The 15,995-nt window shown below is 48.0% G+C and overlaps 1 protein-coding gene across 1 annotated transcript; it reads left to right on the plus strand.

The window, feature by feature from the left end:
- The first annotated feature begins 346 nt into the window (after positions 1-346).
- EPGN (epithelial mitogen) lies at positions 347-15,247 on the plus strand. The gene is made up of 6 exons (XM_029073700.2): positions 347-459; positions 2,644-2,648; positions 2,959-3,048; positions 12,989-13,109; positions 14,486-14,638; positions 15,134-15,247. Exons 1-6 carry the CDS (start codon positions 347-349, stop codon positions 15,186-15,188), a joined length of 537 nt encoding a protein of 178 aa, XP_028929533.1. The 3' UTR covers positions 15,189-15,247.
- Positions 15,248-15,995: the final 748 nt, after the last annotated feature.

A 15,995-nucleotide genomic window follows, 5' to 3' on the forward strand; every position in this document is an offset into this window, starting at 1 on the left:
CACGCTGCTTCTCTACTAATTAGTGATCCCACCACTCTCTCTTTCCAGAGATCTGTGTCAAACATTTTCATCTCCTCAGGAGGGTACTTGCCCACACCACTCTAACCACGCCACGAAGGATGCAGGGACATTGGTCTTTGTGCTCATCAAGCCCTCAGAACCTCTTCAGGACCTTCCTTCATTGGGTTCGGTGGGCAAGTGGTGTAACAGTGACCTCAAACTCCCCAGCGAAAGCATTTTCCACTGAACGGTCTTTGTGTCTTGATGTGATGAAACACAATGATGAATTGTGGGTGTTGAAATTTTGCTCCCCAGAAGGAAATGCTCTATAGTCTTTTCCTCTGAAATGGAGCTGTTGAAGGCCAGTGATCCCCTGAGAAGTAAAAGATTCAGCAATATCATTCTTGGGAGACGCGATTCACCAAATTTATATCAGAAGGACAAGAGCAAAGATTTCCGGTGAGTCCCCTGGGCCTGGACAACGTGATGCAGAGTTCAGTCGGTCTTGATCGGATGATCTTTCCTAGGAGAGGAGGGGATCGATTCCGTGGTCTAGTGGGAAAAAGCTTGGGCCTGGGGGTCAGGATACTTGGGTTCAAATCCCAGTTCTGCCGTTTCCTATGGTGGGATCTTGGGTAAGTCACTTCATTTCTTTCAATCAATCAGTGACATTTATCAAATCCTGACTGTGTGCAGAACACTGTACTAAGTGCTATAAAAAGGGGATAAGATACCTATTCTCCCTCTCCCTTAGATCGGGAGCACCATGAGGGACAGGGACTGTGTCTGATCTGATTATATGCTACCTAATAATAATAATAATAATTATGGTATTTGTTAAACACTTACTATGCAACAGGCACAGTTCTAAGCACTGGGATAGATAAAAGATAATTGGATTGGACCCAGTCCCTGTCCCACACGGCATTTTACAGATGAGGGAACTGAAGCACAGAGAAGTGAAATGACTTGCCCAAGTTCACCCAGAAGACAAGTGATGAAGTCTGGATTAGAACTCATGACCTTCTGACTCCCAGGTCCTTGCTCTGTCCAGTAAATCATGCTGCTTCATAATGGGTAGGGAATGTGTGCTAATTCTGTTGTAGAGACCTCTCTCAAGCACTTAATACAGAGCTCTGCACATAGTAAGCAGGCAATAAATATCAATGATTGATCGATAACTCAGCATATATTACTATTATTCCTAAAAAAGAGTCATTTGAATTCCACCACTCTACCCAAACATGCTGCAGTGACCACAAAAGGACCCTGAAAGACTAATAATAACAACAATGGTATTTGTTAAGCACTTACTATGTGCCAGGCACTGTACTAAGTGCTGGGATGGTTATAAAAGCAAATTGGGTTGAGCACAGTCCCTCTCCCAGGTGGGGCTCACCGTCTCGATCCCCATTTTACAGATGAGGTAACTGAAGCCCAGAGAAGTGAAGTGACTTGCTCAAGGTCACACGGCAGACAAGTGGCAGAGCTGGGATTAGAATCCATGACCTTCTGACTCCCGGGCCTGGGCTCTAGCCACTTTGCCCTGCCGCAATGGGCGTTGACACTGGGACTGAATTTTGACTTTTCTGTTTAACTTAACTGAACAGACTCCAATCCAATAGGTCCTGCGTACGGGCACGCACTGCTGTCCACTACCAGCACGCATGACGATTTGATGATTGATAAAATCAACAGACCCGGCTAGTTTTTCCCGGTACCCTTCCTTCGGACCCAAATTCAACCCCCACCGCCACTCCCCTCCCCCGACCATCAGATTTCCCCGGAAGAATCCTGGGGGAACAAGGTGCCATGGCTTCTTCACTTCTTCCACAGGCAGTGAACCACTTTTGCCGTGGGGAAATGAACAAGTGAAAGGGAGTTTCCCCTGGCTCAGATGCAGACTGAAGGGGAGCGGGATTTCAGTTTCATCTTCCGTCACTAACCACGGTTCGGTGAACTCTGTGGACCAGCTGAGTCTCAGTGAGCCCCAGGGGAGCTTAGCATCGTTTTGGATTCCATCTGAAAAGATGCCCAAGGCCGTTTCCTCGTGTCCTATGACATTCGACAAACGTGTCATCTCTGCACAAGTCCAGACCGTCTCTGCTCGACCTCTCCTGCCCCAATCCACTCCAGGTTTCTCCTCCAAACCGAGAAGCCCGAAGGGTTGTCCCACGTGTGATCATGCCCCGGCTTCCAGGACACCAGCATTCCCAAAGGAAGAGCCGATCCCACGGCTCGGAGCGTGCCGGCTTCCTCGGCAGACAGGCGAAGAGCTGGGAGGCTCAGGTCTGTGCCAGCCGCACATTTTTTTGATTGGTAATAATGCCAGATGACGCTTCGTGACATATAAATGCAAGAAAGACGGAGAGAGCAGGTCGACAGACCCACACGCCCGTCCGAAAGAAAAGAGAAAGGTTATTAAGCCACTGCAGTCGATGGCACTTAGAATTCCAGTATGCCTTTTGCTCCACGGTACGTAGTTGGCTTTCTTTCTTTCTGACTTTTAGAGGTGAAGGGAGGAGGAGTTTCGTGTCAGCCAGAGAGGAGCCCCTTCTTCGAGTCGAACGAGGGGACAGGAGATCGGCTTAGATGCCCTGATCTCTCTGCGAACGTCTCTCGCTCGGACTCCTTTCCGCCCAGTACCTGTAATGACTACCGAAAAAATCAATTAAAACCCACCTGCCGCCCGTAGCTGGATTCGGTGGCTTAAGTAGTAGGTGTTCTTGACTAGATCTTTAATTAGTCTATGCCCGGGCTTGCTCGCACTTTGTAAATCATGTATTTTCTCTGTCTCCCGACGAAGTAGGTAGCAAGATTAGGCAAAGACGAATAAGCGAGTCATGGGCGGGTGGACGGATTCAGACGCAAACACGCTCCCAGAAGGACACGCTGATTCCTGGAGTAGGCACGAAAGGGAGACCTGCAGCTAAGATGTGACGTTTTCTTCTTTCACAGCAATGGTGGCACTGAGCAACGGAGCTGCTGTCTCTGGCCCATCACCGCCTCCGGAACAGCAAAGAAACTGGACGGTCAACACGACGGAAGGTATGGCCCCTACTGCTTGGGCATGCAGATGTGATTTTCGTCTGTTTTTCGTGGAATGTGTTAAGCTCCTACGATGCTCCAGTGACATTCCCTGCCGGCAGCAATCTCACGGGCTAGAGACGAGCTTCTTGAGAAGTTAAAATGCTGGTAGTAATTTCTTGCGTCTCCTCTAGACTGGAAGCTCGTAGTAGGCAGGGAATGTGTCTGTTTATTGTTATGTTGGACTCTACCAAGCGTTTAGTTCAGTGCTCTGCACACCATAAGCCCTCGATAAAAATGAATGAATGAATCTCCTAATCCAAGGGGTTCCCCGCTTGTCATTCAGGCTCTGATTCTCAGTGAGGGAGTGACTGCCAGACCTTAAATCTTCGAGTATTCTGGGAGCATGACAACCACCCTTGGTCAATCAGTCAGTCATTGGGGTTTATTTTGCGCACTCTGCAGAACAACTTGGGAAAGTCCAACGTAAGAGAGTTGGTAGATGTAATAGCTGCACACAAGGAGCTTACAGCCTAGATGGGAAGACAGACTTGAAAATAAATTTCATAGAGGGGAAGTAGTAGAGCATAAGGATATTTCTACAATGCCATGGGGCTGGGCGAGGGTTTCATCTCCTAGTTGGCACTGACAAAGCAGGGGCCATATTCGGAGTGAGAGAAGAATTCTTTTTGGTGTGGGAAGGTCCCATGTGTTTTGCTGAATTCCCTAAATATTCTAGTCTGGGATTCTGTGGGAAGAATGTGGTGGACGCAGATGGGAGCTTGTTCATTTTTTTGATTTGGGTAGGTCTTTCTGCCTCTGTCTCCTTATCTATAAAATTCAATGGTGATGATTATGGTATTTGTTAAGGACTTATTTTGTGCTAAGCGCTGGAGTGGATACAAGCAAATCAGGTTAGAATTAAATACGCATCCTCCCTTCTCCTTAAACTACGAGTCCCTGTCTCACATAAGATCACCCCGTATCTACTCAAGTGCTCGGTACAGTGCTTGACACATGGAAAATGCTTAACAAATACCACATTTATTATTTTTTATGGCATTTGTTAAGGACTGATTATGTGCCAGACACTGTACTGAACACTGGGGTGAATACAAATTAATCAGGTTGGACAAAGTCCATAGCTTCTTTTATGGTATTTATTAATAAATGTTTACTCTGTACCAGGTATTGTTCTAAGCACTGGGGTAGATACAAGGTAATTAGGTTGGCACAGTCCATGTCCCGCCTGGGGTTCACAGCCATAATCCTCATTTTACGGATGAGGTAACCGAGGCACAGAGAAGTGAAGTGACTTGCCCAAAGTCACACAGAGCAAGGACTAGAACCTAAGTCCTTCTGACTCCCAGGCCCATGCTCTAGCCACTAGGCCATACTGCTTCTTCTGGTGGCCACTTTCAGAGAGAACAAAAGCCACTAGACTGTAAGCTCATTGCAGGCAAGGAATATGTCTGCCAACTCTGTTAATTGGACTCTCCCAAGTACCCGGTACAGTGCTCCGCACACTGTAAGCTCTCATTAAATATCTTTTGACTGATTGATAGATTAATAAGGCTTTTCTCTCAGCATAACACTCTCCAAGAGTTAATCAACAGTATTAATTTAGCGTTTGAGAGACTGAAATCTTTAACGGAAGTTGTAACTGCTCTTCTCCTTGAGAAAAAAGAACAGGTTTCTTGGTGGGGTGGTTTTCTAGAGCTCTCGTTCAGTTTCTTGGATTTCCTCCTCTGGCGTACAAATGAAAACTTAGGCTAAGTAACACAATCAATCAATCAGTGGTACTCACTGAGTTCTTACGGTGTGCAGAGCACTCTAATAAGCTCTTGAGAAAGTACAGTACAGTAGAGTTGGTAGACATGTTCCCTCATATCAAATTCCCTGCTCCACCATTTCTCTGCTGTGTGACCTTGGGCAAGTCACTTCACGTCTCTGAGCCTCAGTTCCCTCATCTGTAAAATGGCGATTAAGGCTGCGAGCCCTTCGTGAGACAAGAACTGTGTCCAACCTGACCAGCTTGTATCTATCCCAGCGCTTAGTACGGTGCCTAACAAATACCATAAATAGGAGCTTGCAGTCTAGCATAATCAACCAGTAGCATTAACGGAGTGCCTGCTGGGTGCAGAACACTGTGCTAAGTGCTTGCAAGAGTACGGTAGAGTTAGAAGACGCAATTCCTGCCTTCAAAGAGCACACTGAGGACAGCTCCAGAGCAGGGACATTGAAATAGGGAAGAGATTCATCTATGGGTCTCTGGTTGGGGATTAGGGGAAAAGGAGTGGTGGTGTATGTGTGCGTGTGTTTGTTTGTATTCATTCATTCAAACGTATTTAATGAGCGCTTTTGTGTGCAGAGCACTGTACTAAGCGCTTGGAATATATAATTCAGCAATGGATAGAGACAATCCCTGCTCAACAACGGGCTCACAGTCTAAAAGACGGGCTCACGGTCTAAAAGACGGGCTCCCAGTCTAAAAGAATAATAACAATGGCATTTGTTAAGCACTTACTATGTGCCCAGCATTGTTCTAAGCACTGGGGGGGATACAAGATAATCCGATTGTCCCACATGGGGCTCACAGTCTTAATCCCCATTTTACAGGTGAGGTAACTGAGGCCCAGAGAAGTGAGGTGACTTGCCCAAAGTCACACAGCTGACAAGTGGCAGAGCAGGGATTAGAACCCATGACCTCTGACTCCCAAGTCCGTGCTCCTTCCACTGAACGGTGAGCTCATGCAGGGGTGCTTCAGCTAGACTGTAAGCTTGTTGTGGGCAAGGAATGTGTCTATTATTCTACTGTATTCCCCCAAGCACTTAGTACAGTGCTCTGCATGCAGTAAGCGCTCAGTAAATGCGATTGACTTCACCTTCTGTCTCTTCTGTGGTTTCACGCTCCGAGCTTCGATTCCCAAGCCAATAAATGAATTCAGAAGAGGAGCAATTCAGGAGCAAGCAAGTTTCTCGAGTGAGCCTTCAGTGGCAAGTTGATTTTCAGTGACGGTCCAAAGACAGCCTCTGGAAGGATCCATTCACTAAACGCTGATGATGTGCTGAGCATGACCATGTCACCAGGAAGCAACAAACCTCCGGCTTAATTAGCCCAGTGGGACGGAGAGCCGGAGAATCGGAGAAGCAGCGTAGCCAAAATGGAAAGAGCACGGGCCTGGGAGTCAGAGGACTTGGGTTCATTCATTCAATCCTATTTATTGAGCAATTACTGTCTGCAGAGCACTTACTCTGTGCTTGGGAGAGTACAGTACAACAATAAACAGACCTACTCCCTGCCTTCAACAAGCTTACAGTCTAGAGGAGGGAGACGGACAGCAATATAAAAAAATAAATGACAGATATGTTCGGAAGTGCGCAGGCTGGGTTGGAGTAGGTGAGTAGCGAGATGAGGTAGGAATCCCGGATCTGCCACCTGTCTGCTCTGTGACTCTGGGCAAGTCACTTCACTTCTCTGGGCCTCGATGACCTCATCTGGAAAGTGGGGATTAAGACTTTGGGCCCCACATGGGACACAGCTGGATTATCTGGTGTCTCCCCCAGGGCTTCGTACCGATACATAGTAAGTGCTTAACAAATACTATTTTTTTAAAAAAATCCACTAGTTTGTAAGCTCCTTGAGGGCAGAAAGTGTGCCCACAAAATCTATTGTATTGTTCTCTCTTAATCAATGGTATTTATTGAGTATTTAGTACAGTACATTGTACACAATAAATGTTCAGTGAATAGCATTGATGGATTAGGTTGGAGAAAGGTTCTGCTCCTTTCCATTCCTAGAAGAATACGTCAGAGACATTTGCACCAGATAATAATGTTGGTATTTGTTAAGCGCTTACTACGTGCAGAGCACTGTTCTAGGCGCTGGGGGGGATACAGGGTCATCAGGTGGTCCCACGTGAGGTTCACGGTCTTAATCCCCATTTTACAGAGGAGGTAACTGAGGCACAGAGAAGTGAAGTGACTCGCCCACAGTCACACAGCTGACAAGTGGCAGGGGCGGGATTCAAACCCATGACCTCTGACTCCCAAGCCCGGGCTCTTTCCTCTGAGCCATGCTGCTCCTCTATGACACCTGGTTGAAAGGAAAAAATTATGGTCTAAACCATAAAAAATCCTGGCCATCAAAGGGGTATGGAATTTTATGGCTTTCAGATTTTATCTGATTGACTTTAATTTTACCATCCAAATTTTTTTAAAAAAATTATCGTTAAAACCAAAAAGAAGGAGCATAACCTAGGAGAAAGTACACAGGATTAGGAGTCTGGAGATGTGAGTTCTAATCCCAGCTCCACCTTTTGCCTGTTGTGTGAGCTCGGGCAAGCAGCTTAACTTCTCTGTGCCTCAATTTTCTCATCTGCAAAATGGGGATGAAATGTCTGTTCTCCCACCCCCTTAGATTGTGAGCCCCAAGTAGGAGAGGAACTGTGGCTGACCTAGTTGTACCTACCCCAAAACTTGACACAAAACAGTACTTAGCAAATATCACAATTAGCATTATTATTTCTCAAATGAACCCAGTGACTTTTTTTCTCTTCTTATTTTAAGATTTTCCTAGCATTTGTACTGTCAGAATGGATTTGGATTGTTTGACAAATCCATCCTAATTCTTCTATGGTCAGTATGAATCAACCTAGGGCATGTGTGTGATGAGTGGTAAAAATAATAATAATTATGGTATTTGTTAAGTGCTTACTATGCAAGAGGGCTCAGCGGCAAGAGTCCGGGCTTGGGAGTCAGAGGTCGTGGGTTCTAATCCCGGCTCCGCCGTTGTCAGCTGTGTGACTTTGGGCAAGGCATCTTAACTTCTCTGTGCCTCAGTGACCTCATCTGTAAAATGGGGATTAAGACTGTGCGCCCCACCGCGTATCTCCCCCTCCCCCGAGTTTAGAACAGTGCTTTGCACATAGTACGTGTTTAACAAATACCATTATTATTATTACTAAGTGCTAGGGTGGATACAAGCGAATTGGGTTGAACACAGTCTCTGTCCCACGTGGGGTTCACAGTCTCAGTGGTGATCAATATTTCCAGGACGGTCCACAGAACTGACACCTGTAGAGGCAGGTGGTATCAGGAAGGCTTGGCCATTTTTAAACGAGACCGATTTGTCATTTTTTCTGCACAACTTTCCTGCTCTTCTCGCTGAGAAATTTCCTCTGGCTAACTGGCACTTGCCTCCCGTGTGATCTTGGGCAAGTCACTTCACTTCTCTGTGCTTCAGTTACTTCAACTGTAAAATGGGAATTGAGGCTGTCAGCCCCATGTGGGACAGGGACTGTGGTCAACCTGATTTGCTTGTATTTACCCCAATGCTTAGTAGGGTGCGTGGCACAGAATAAATGCTTAACAAATATCATATTTTTTTTAAAAAGCCCCAGGGATCAGTTTGGATTGTTTCATGAGTGGATTTCAGCACCTTCCTCATTGCCTCACGCAGTCCCATCCGTGGAACCGAGAGCTACGTGAAGTGACATTTAGTATTTTTCCTGGAGTCTGTTGACACGGATCAAACAATAATAATAACAATTATGGCATTTGTTAAGCATTTACTATGTGCCAAACAAGGCTCTGGATTTCTCTCTCTGAGCAAATAGGGATTCCACTCATTCATTTGGCCGTTTGTAATATGTGCAGTCGCGGAATGGAAGGAGTTTTTTTTCTTTTTTTAAAAAGATATGTGCCAGGCACTTTATTAAGCACTAGGGTAGATCATCATCATCATCAGTGGTATATATTCATTCATTCATTCAATCGTAGTTATTGAGCGCCTACTGTGTGCACAGCACTAAACTAAGCACTTGGAAGAGGAAAATAGTTGGAAGACAATCCCCACAGCAGTTATTTACCTATTTATAAAAGACGTATTATAAATTATTTGTATTCATGTCTATCTCCCCCTCTAGATTGTAAATTCGTCATGGGAAGGGAACTCGTCTAACTGTTCTGTTTCATTGTACAGTGCTCTACATCTAGCGAGCACCCAATAAATACCACTCAATAGATGACGATGATGATGAGTTCCATTTTTTTTTCTGGTATTAAAGTGCTTACTATTCGATAATCACTGTTTTAAGCACTGATACAAGGTAATCGAGTTGGACACAGTCCCTGTCCTACAAGGGCGTCACGGTGTCTTGATCCCCATTTTACAGATGAGGTAACTGAGGCTCAGAGAAGGTGAGTGACTTGCCCAAGGTCACACAACGGACAAACTGCGTCCTTCTGACTCCCGGGCCCGGGCTCTATCCGCTAGGCCACACTGCTTCTCTACTTCTATTCCACAGGGCCGGGTTGCATCAGTGAGACTGGCCTCTCAACATATTGTTCGGTGAATCGCATGGGAATAAAAGATGGAAAAGATCACTTCTGCTGATTTATTTTAGAGTGAATTCATTAGGCGAAGTAAGGAGTCGAGGGGAAGGAAGCGCTTAGTCCTCAATACTGAGTATAATATAATTATAATATAATTATCATATAATGCAATACAGAGCTCAATACTGCCTCCTTTTGGACGCTTTTTAAAATAAAGGTACCCATCAGCTTCTCCTTGGCTGGAGATGGCAAATCCCAACTCCACTTCTCGCCTACTGGGTAATCTGTCAATCAGTCTAGGTATTTATTGAGTGCTTACTGTGAGCAGAACACTGTACTAAGCGCTTGGAAGAGTACTAGCAGCGTGGCTCCGTGGAAAGAGCCCGGGCTTGGGAGTGAGAGGTCATCAGTTCGAATCCCGCCTCTTCCACTTTCAGTCATTCATTCAATAGTATTTATTGAGCGCTTACTAGGTGCAGAGCACCGGACTAAGCGCTCGGAATGAACAAGTCGGCAACAGATAGAGACGGTCCCTGCCGTCTGACGGGCTCACGGTCCGATCGGGGGAGACGGACGGACGAGAACGATGGCGATGAATAGAGTCGAGGGGAAGCACATCCCGAAAACAATGGCAACTAAATAGAATCGAGGCGATGTACATTTCATTAACAAAATAAATAGGGAAATGAAAATATATACAGTCGAGCGGACGAGTACAGTGCCGAGGGGATGGGAAGGGAGAGGGGGAGGAGCAGAGGGAAAGGGGGAAAAGAGGGTTTAGCTGCGGAGAGGTGAAGGGGGAGAGGGGGAGAGGGAGCAGAGGGAAAAGGGGAGGTCAGCGTGGGAAGGCCTCTCGGAGGAGGTGAGTTTTAAGTAGGGTTTTGAAGAGGGGAAGAGAATCAGTTTGGCGGAGGTGAGGAGGGAGGGCGTTCCGGGACCGCTTCTCAGCTGTGTGACTGTGGGCGAGTCACTTCACTTCTCTGGGCCTCAGTTCCCTCATCTGTAAAATGCGGATTAACTGTGAGCCTCACGTGGGACAAGCTGATTCCCCTGTATCTATCCCAGCGCTTAGAACAGTGCTCGGCACATAGTAAGCGCTTAACAAATACCAACATTATCATTATTACAATATAATCTAAGCCACTTAATTAAATTGTGCCTCAGTTTCCAGCTCTTAGAACAGTGCTTGGCGCATAATAGTAATGTTGGTATTTGTTAAGCGCTTTTTATGTGCAGAGCACTGTTCTAAGCGCTGGGGTAGATACAGGGTCATCAGGTTGCCCCACGTGAGGCTCACAGTCTTCATCCCCATTTTCCAGATGAGGGAACTGAGGCACAGAGAAGTGACTTGCCCGCAGTCACACAGCTGACAACTGGCAGAGCCGGAATTCGAACCTATGACCTCTGACTTCCAAGCCCAGATTCTTTCCACTGAGCCACGCTGCTTCTCTAATAGTAAGAGCTTAACCAATACCATCATTATTATTTTTATAAGTATTATAATATTATTTATTATTATTATGGAGGAGCAGCTTGGCCTAGTGGCAAGAGCACGGGCTTGGGAGTCAGAGGTGGTGGGTTCTAATCCGTCTCTGCCACTTTTTTGCTGAGTGACCTTGGGCAAGTCACTTAACTTCTCTGTGTCTGTTACCTCATCTGTGGAATGGGGATCGAGACTGTGAGCCCCACTTGGGACAACCAAATTACCTTGTATCTACCTCGGTGCTTAGAACAGTGCTTGACACATAGTAAATGCTTAACGAATACCATTATTATTATTATTTCCTCATCTGTAAGGTAGGGATTCAATACCTCTTTTTGCTCCCGCTTAGACTGTGAGTCCTATATGGGACAGGAACTGTGTCCATTCTGATTTTATTGTTTCTACCCCAGTGCTTAGTACAGTCTTTGTTACATAGCAAATGTTTAACAAATTATTATGACGTCGGGGGGAAGAAATACTCCACCTCCCCCTTATTCATTCAGTCGTATTTACTGAGCACTTACTGCGTGCGGAGCACTGTACTAAGCACCTGGAAAGTACAATTTGGCAACAAATAGTCTAGAACAACAACAACAGTCTAGAAGGGGGAAGACAGGCAACAAAACAAGTAGACAGGCATCAATAGTATTAATATAAATAAATAGAATTATAGATATGTACACATCATTAATAAAATAAATAGAAAATCAATATAATAATGTTGGTATTTGTTAAGGCTTACTATGTGCAGAGCACCGTTCTAAGCGCTGGGTAGATACAGGGTAATCGGGTTGTCCCACGGGGGGCTCACACTCTTCATCCCCATTTTACAGATGAGGGAACTGAGGCCCAGAGAAGTGAAGTGACCTGCCCACAGTCACACAGCTGACGAGTGGCAGAGCCGGGATTCGAACTCGTGACCTCCGACTCCCAAGCCCGGGCCCTTTCCACTGTGCCACGTTGCTTCCCATATGTACCTATATACACAAGTGGTACGGGACAGGGGGAGGGTAGAGCAGAGGGAGGGAGTCGGGGTGATGGGAAGGGGAGGAGGAGCAGAGGAAAAGGGGGGCTTAGTCTGGGAAAGCCTCCATCGGTCAATCAATCAGTGGTGTGTACTGAACACTTAGTGTGCACAGCACAGTTCTAAGCGCTAGGGAATGTACAATAGAGCTGGTAAACTGAGCTCTGCCCAAGGGGAACTTACTCTGTTCATGAGAAATACTTCCAACAGTGGGAACAGCCGGGTAGAAGGGGAATTTATTCAGAAGCCCTGACAGCCAGAGCAGCAATCCAATCAATCAGTGGTCTCCATTCATTCATTCTTTCATTCAATCATATTTTTTAAGCGCTTACTGTGTGCAGAACCACTGTACTAAACCCTCGGGAAAGTACAGTACGACGACAAAGGGTGACATTCCCTGCCCGCAACAAGCTCACAGTTTAGAATAGGGGAGACAGACATCAATACAAATAAATAAAATTATAGATATATTCATAAGTGGTGTGGGGTTGTGGGTGGGGGAGGGCCAAGGGAGGAAGTCAGGGGGACGCAGAAGCGTTTGGGAGATGAGCAAAGTGGGGCTTACCGTGCGCAGAGCACCGAACTAAGCGTCTGGAAGCGTACAACACAGTGGATTTAGCAGATATGTTCCCTGCCCATAATAAGTTTACAGATCCAGACAGAGAGATTCCTTCCTGTCTCCGGACACCACCGCCTCCAGTCCTCCAGCTCCGAGGGATACATTTTTGTCGGTGGTATTCGTTAAGCGCTTTCCATTTGCCGGGCACTGTACTGAGCGCTGGGGTAGATGCAATCTAATCAGGTTGGACACAATCCCTGTCCCACATGGGGCTCACGATCTTAATCCCCGCTTAATAGACGAGGCTACCGAGGCCCAGAGAAGTGACTCATCCAAGGTCACTGAGTGGAATGAGTTGGTTTACTGTTATACTCTACTCTCCCAAGCACTTGGCAGAGTGCGTCGCACACAGTAAGCCCTCAATAAATACCAGTGAGTGAATGAACCAAGTGGCGGAGGCAGGATTAGAAGTCGGGTCCTTCTGACTTCCAGGCTCGTGCTCTACTAGAAACTAGAAACATCCTTTCTTCTTCCCTCCCCTTCTTTCCCTCCTCTGCAGCTGAGAGTCCACGGGAACCCGTAGCCTTGAAGTTACCCCACACGTGCCTGACGGATCACCACAGTTACTGCATCAATGGCATTTGTGCTTTCCACCACGACCTCAAGAAACCCCTCTGCAGGTAATGGCCACTCCGTTCCCTTTTTTTTTCTTCTTTCCATCTGTGGCATTTGTTAAGCGCATACTATGCGTCAAACCCTGTTCTAAGCGCTGGGATAGGTACATCAGCATGGCGTAGTGGAGAGTGCCCAGGCCTGGGCGTCGCCTACCGTGTGATCTTGGGCAAATCTGCGAAATGGGGATTAAGACGGAGCTCCATGTGGCTTTTTATTTATTCATCTATATGTATTTATTTGTTTATATTAATGTCTGTCTCCCCTGCTCGTTGTGGGCAGGGAATAATAATGTTGGTATTTGTTAAGCGCTTACTCTGTGCAGAGCACTGTTCTAAGCGCTGGGGGAGATATAGGGTAACCAGGTTGTCCTTCATGAGGCTCACAGTTAAGCCCCATTTTACAGATGAGGGAACTGAGGCACAGAGAAGTGAAGTGACTTGCCCGCAGTCACACGGCTGACAGGTGGCAGAGCCGGGATTCGAACCCATGACCTCTGACTCCAAAGCCCGGGCTCTTTCCACTGAGCCACGCTACTTCTTCACTGTGGTTCTCTCCCAAGTGTTTAGTACAGTGCTTCGCACACAGTAAGCGCTCAATAAATACGACTGAATGAATGAACGTGGGACAGGAACCGTATCCAGCCCGCTTTGCTCGTAAAAATAATCTTGGTATTTGTTAAGCGCTTACTATGTGCAGAACCCTGTTCTAAGCGCTGGGGTAGATACAAGGTAATCAAGTTGTCCCACATGAGGCTCACGGTTAATCCCCATTTTACAGATGAGGTAACTGAGGCACGGAGAAGTTAAGTGACTTGCCCACAGTCACACAGCTGACAAGTGGCAGAGCTCGTATCCACCCCAGTGCTTAATACCGTGACTGGCGCTTAAGACGTGCTTGACGAATACCACCATTATTATTAATTATTAAGGCTTCAATCAATCAAGTGTATTTACGGTGCGCTTACTATATGCAGAGCACTGTACTAAGTGCTGGGGAAGTCAGGTAGGCACGATCTCTGGCTTCGGGGAGTTTAAGGTCTATCTGCTTGCCGTGCCCCTCTCTCCCTCCATCTCTATTCATTCACTGGCATATTTCTTAAGCGTTTACTATGTGCAAAGCACTGTACTAAGCACTTGGGAAAGAGCGATACCACAATAAACAGCGACAATCCCTGCCCACAACAAACTCACAGTCTATGCCCGCCACCCCGGTCGGGCAGGAAGTCCACGGGCTTGTAGAGGAGTTTCCTTCCAATGTGTCACTCGCTCTTCGGTGACCACCGCCAAGAATCGGGGTCTGGCCGCTCTCACCTGGCCGCGTGGACGGAGAGCGGCCTCGGCGATCGTCTCCTGCTCCTGACGGGTCTTGCGTCTTCCCTCAGGTGCCCCTCGGGCTACACGGGGGAGCGATGCGAGCACCTGACTCTCAACTCCTACGCGGTGGATTCCTACGAGAAGTACATCGCCGTCGGGATCGGGGTCGGACTGCTCCTCAGCGGCCTGGTGGCCGTCCTCTACTGCTACGTGCGAAAGAGGTGGGTAGGCCAAAGGGCCCGACGGCCCAAGGCTCCAGCCGGGATTCACCGGAAGCGGCGGTGGATAGAGCAGGGGCCTGGGAGTCAGAAGGTCACGGGTTCTAATCCCGGCTCGGCCGCTCGTCTGCCGTGTGACCTTGGTCAAGTCACTTCGCTTCACCGGGCCTCAGTCCCCTCATCTGTAAAATGAGGATCGAGCCTGAGAGCCCCACAGGGGATAGGGACTGTATCCAACCCACGTGGCTTGTATCCACTCCAGTGCTTAGAACAGTGCCTGGTTCATAGTAAGCGCCTAACAGATACCATCATTATTAGTGCTTAGAACAGTGCCAGGTGTTTAGTAAATGCTTAACAAACACCATCGTTATTAGCACTTAGAACAGTGCCAGGCATTGAGTAAGCCCTTAACAAATGCTATCATTATTATTATTATCACTGAGGCACGCGTCCACGCCAAGTGGCTGAATTGATTGGGAACCCACTGCTCTTTTCTAGGTGCATGAAGCTGAAGTCGCCTTATAAAGTGTGTTCTGGAGGGAGGCCACTGTGAGGCTTGAGCCACGGAGAACGTCACCCGATCCAACGGCAAGAACCCCGACGTGGACGGGAACTGACCGGTCTCGGGGGACCACCCCGCCCCTCCCCCCCAACCCCGAGAGTCCTCGGAGGAAGGTCCTCGGGGGGTCCTGGCTGGAGCAGCACAGGCCAACCGATGTGGCAGACACCCCCGTGCCCCTCTCCTCCCTCCATTCCCCCTGCTTTGTTTCGCTCTCCCCGGATCCCCACATCCGGCCAGTTGGGCGGCAGGTTTCCCACGCTGCCATGGGAGGATTGTGCCGGGAAAGCCACGACGCCCGGCGTACCGCGGGCCCGGGCCGGGGTTTGGTTGAATTCTGCATTTCCGGCTTCCCGGGCCGCCCTTCCGACCCTCTCCCCGGCTCACGCCTGGCTCTCAACCCGGCTGCTTCTGGTCTGCTGCGGCCACAGCTTCCCGAGATGGCGGGCAGCGGAGCAGGCGGCACTGCCGCCGGGGCTTGGGGATGAAGGAGGATGGCAAGTGCAGAAGATGGAGAAAGGGGGTCGGGGGGAAGGATGGGGGACCAGAGGACCCAGGCGTGACTGAGGAACCGTGATCCCGGCGAGGCTACCCAAAGATCGGCTATCCAGGAGACCAGTCGCGGGAATCCTGGCCACCAACAGCTCTCGCGTGTGGAATTCGGCGGGATCGCAGCGCTCCGTTTCCCCATGGATTATAACGCCCCCTGTGCTCGGACACCTGGATTTTCCACCCGCTTCAGGGTTGGCTCTTCTGTTCTTCTGGCATCTAGGACTCCTCTTCTAGTCTTCCTCCAGTCCA

Source organism: Ornithorhynchus anatinus, chromosome 10 (genome assembly GCF_004115215.2).
Source record: "Ornithorhynchus anatinus isolate Pmale09 chromosome 10, mOrnAna1.pri.v4, whole genome shotgun sequence".
In the NCBI taxonomy this organism is placed as follows: domain Eukaryota; kingdom Metazoa; phylum Chordata; class Mammalia; order Monotremata; family Ornithorhynchidae; genus Ornithorhynchus; species Ornithorhynchus anatinus.

Bases quoted from the DNA above. Each gene is read 5' to 3' on its own strand.
- EPGN (XM_029073700.2), top strand. From the start codon at position 347: ATGGAGCTGTTGAAGGCCAGTGATCCCCTGAGAAGTAAAAGATTCAGC. The intron at 3,049-12,988 runs GTATGGCCCCTA...CCTCCTCTGCAG, and splicing joins GACGGTCAACACGACGGAAG to CTGAGAGTCCACGGGAACCC. The intron at 13,110-14,485 runs GTAATGGCCACT...GTCTTCCCTCAG, and splicing joins CTCAAGAAACCCCTCTGCAG to GTGCCCCTCGGGCTACACGG.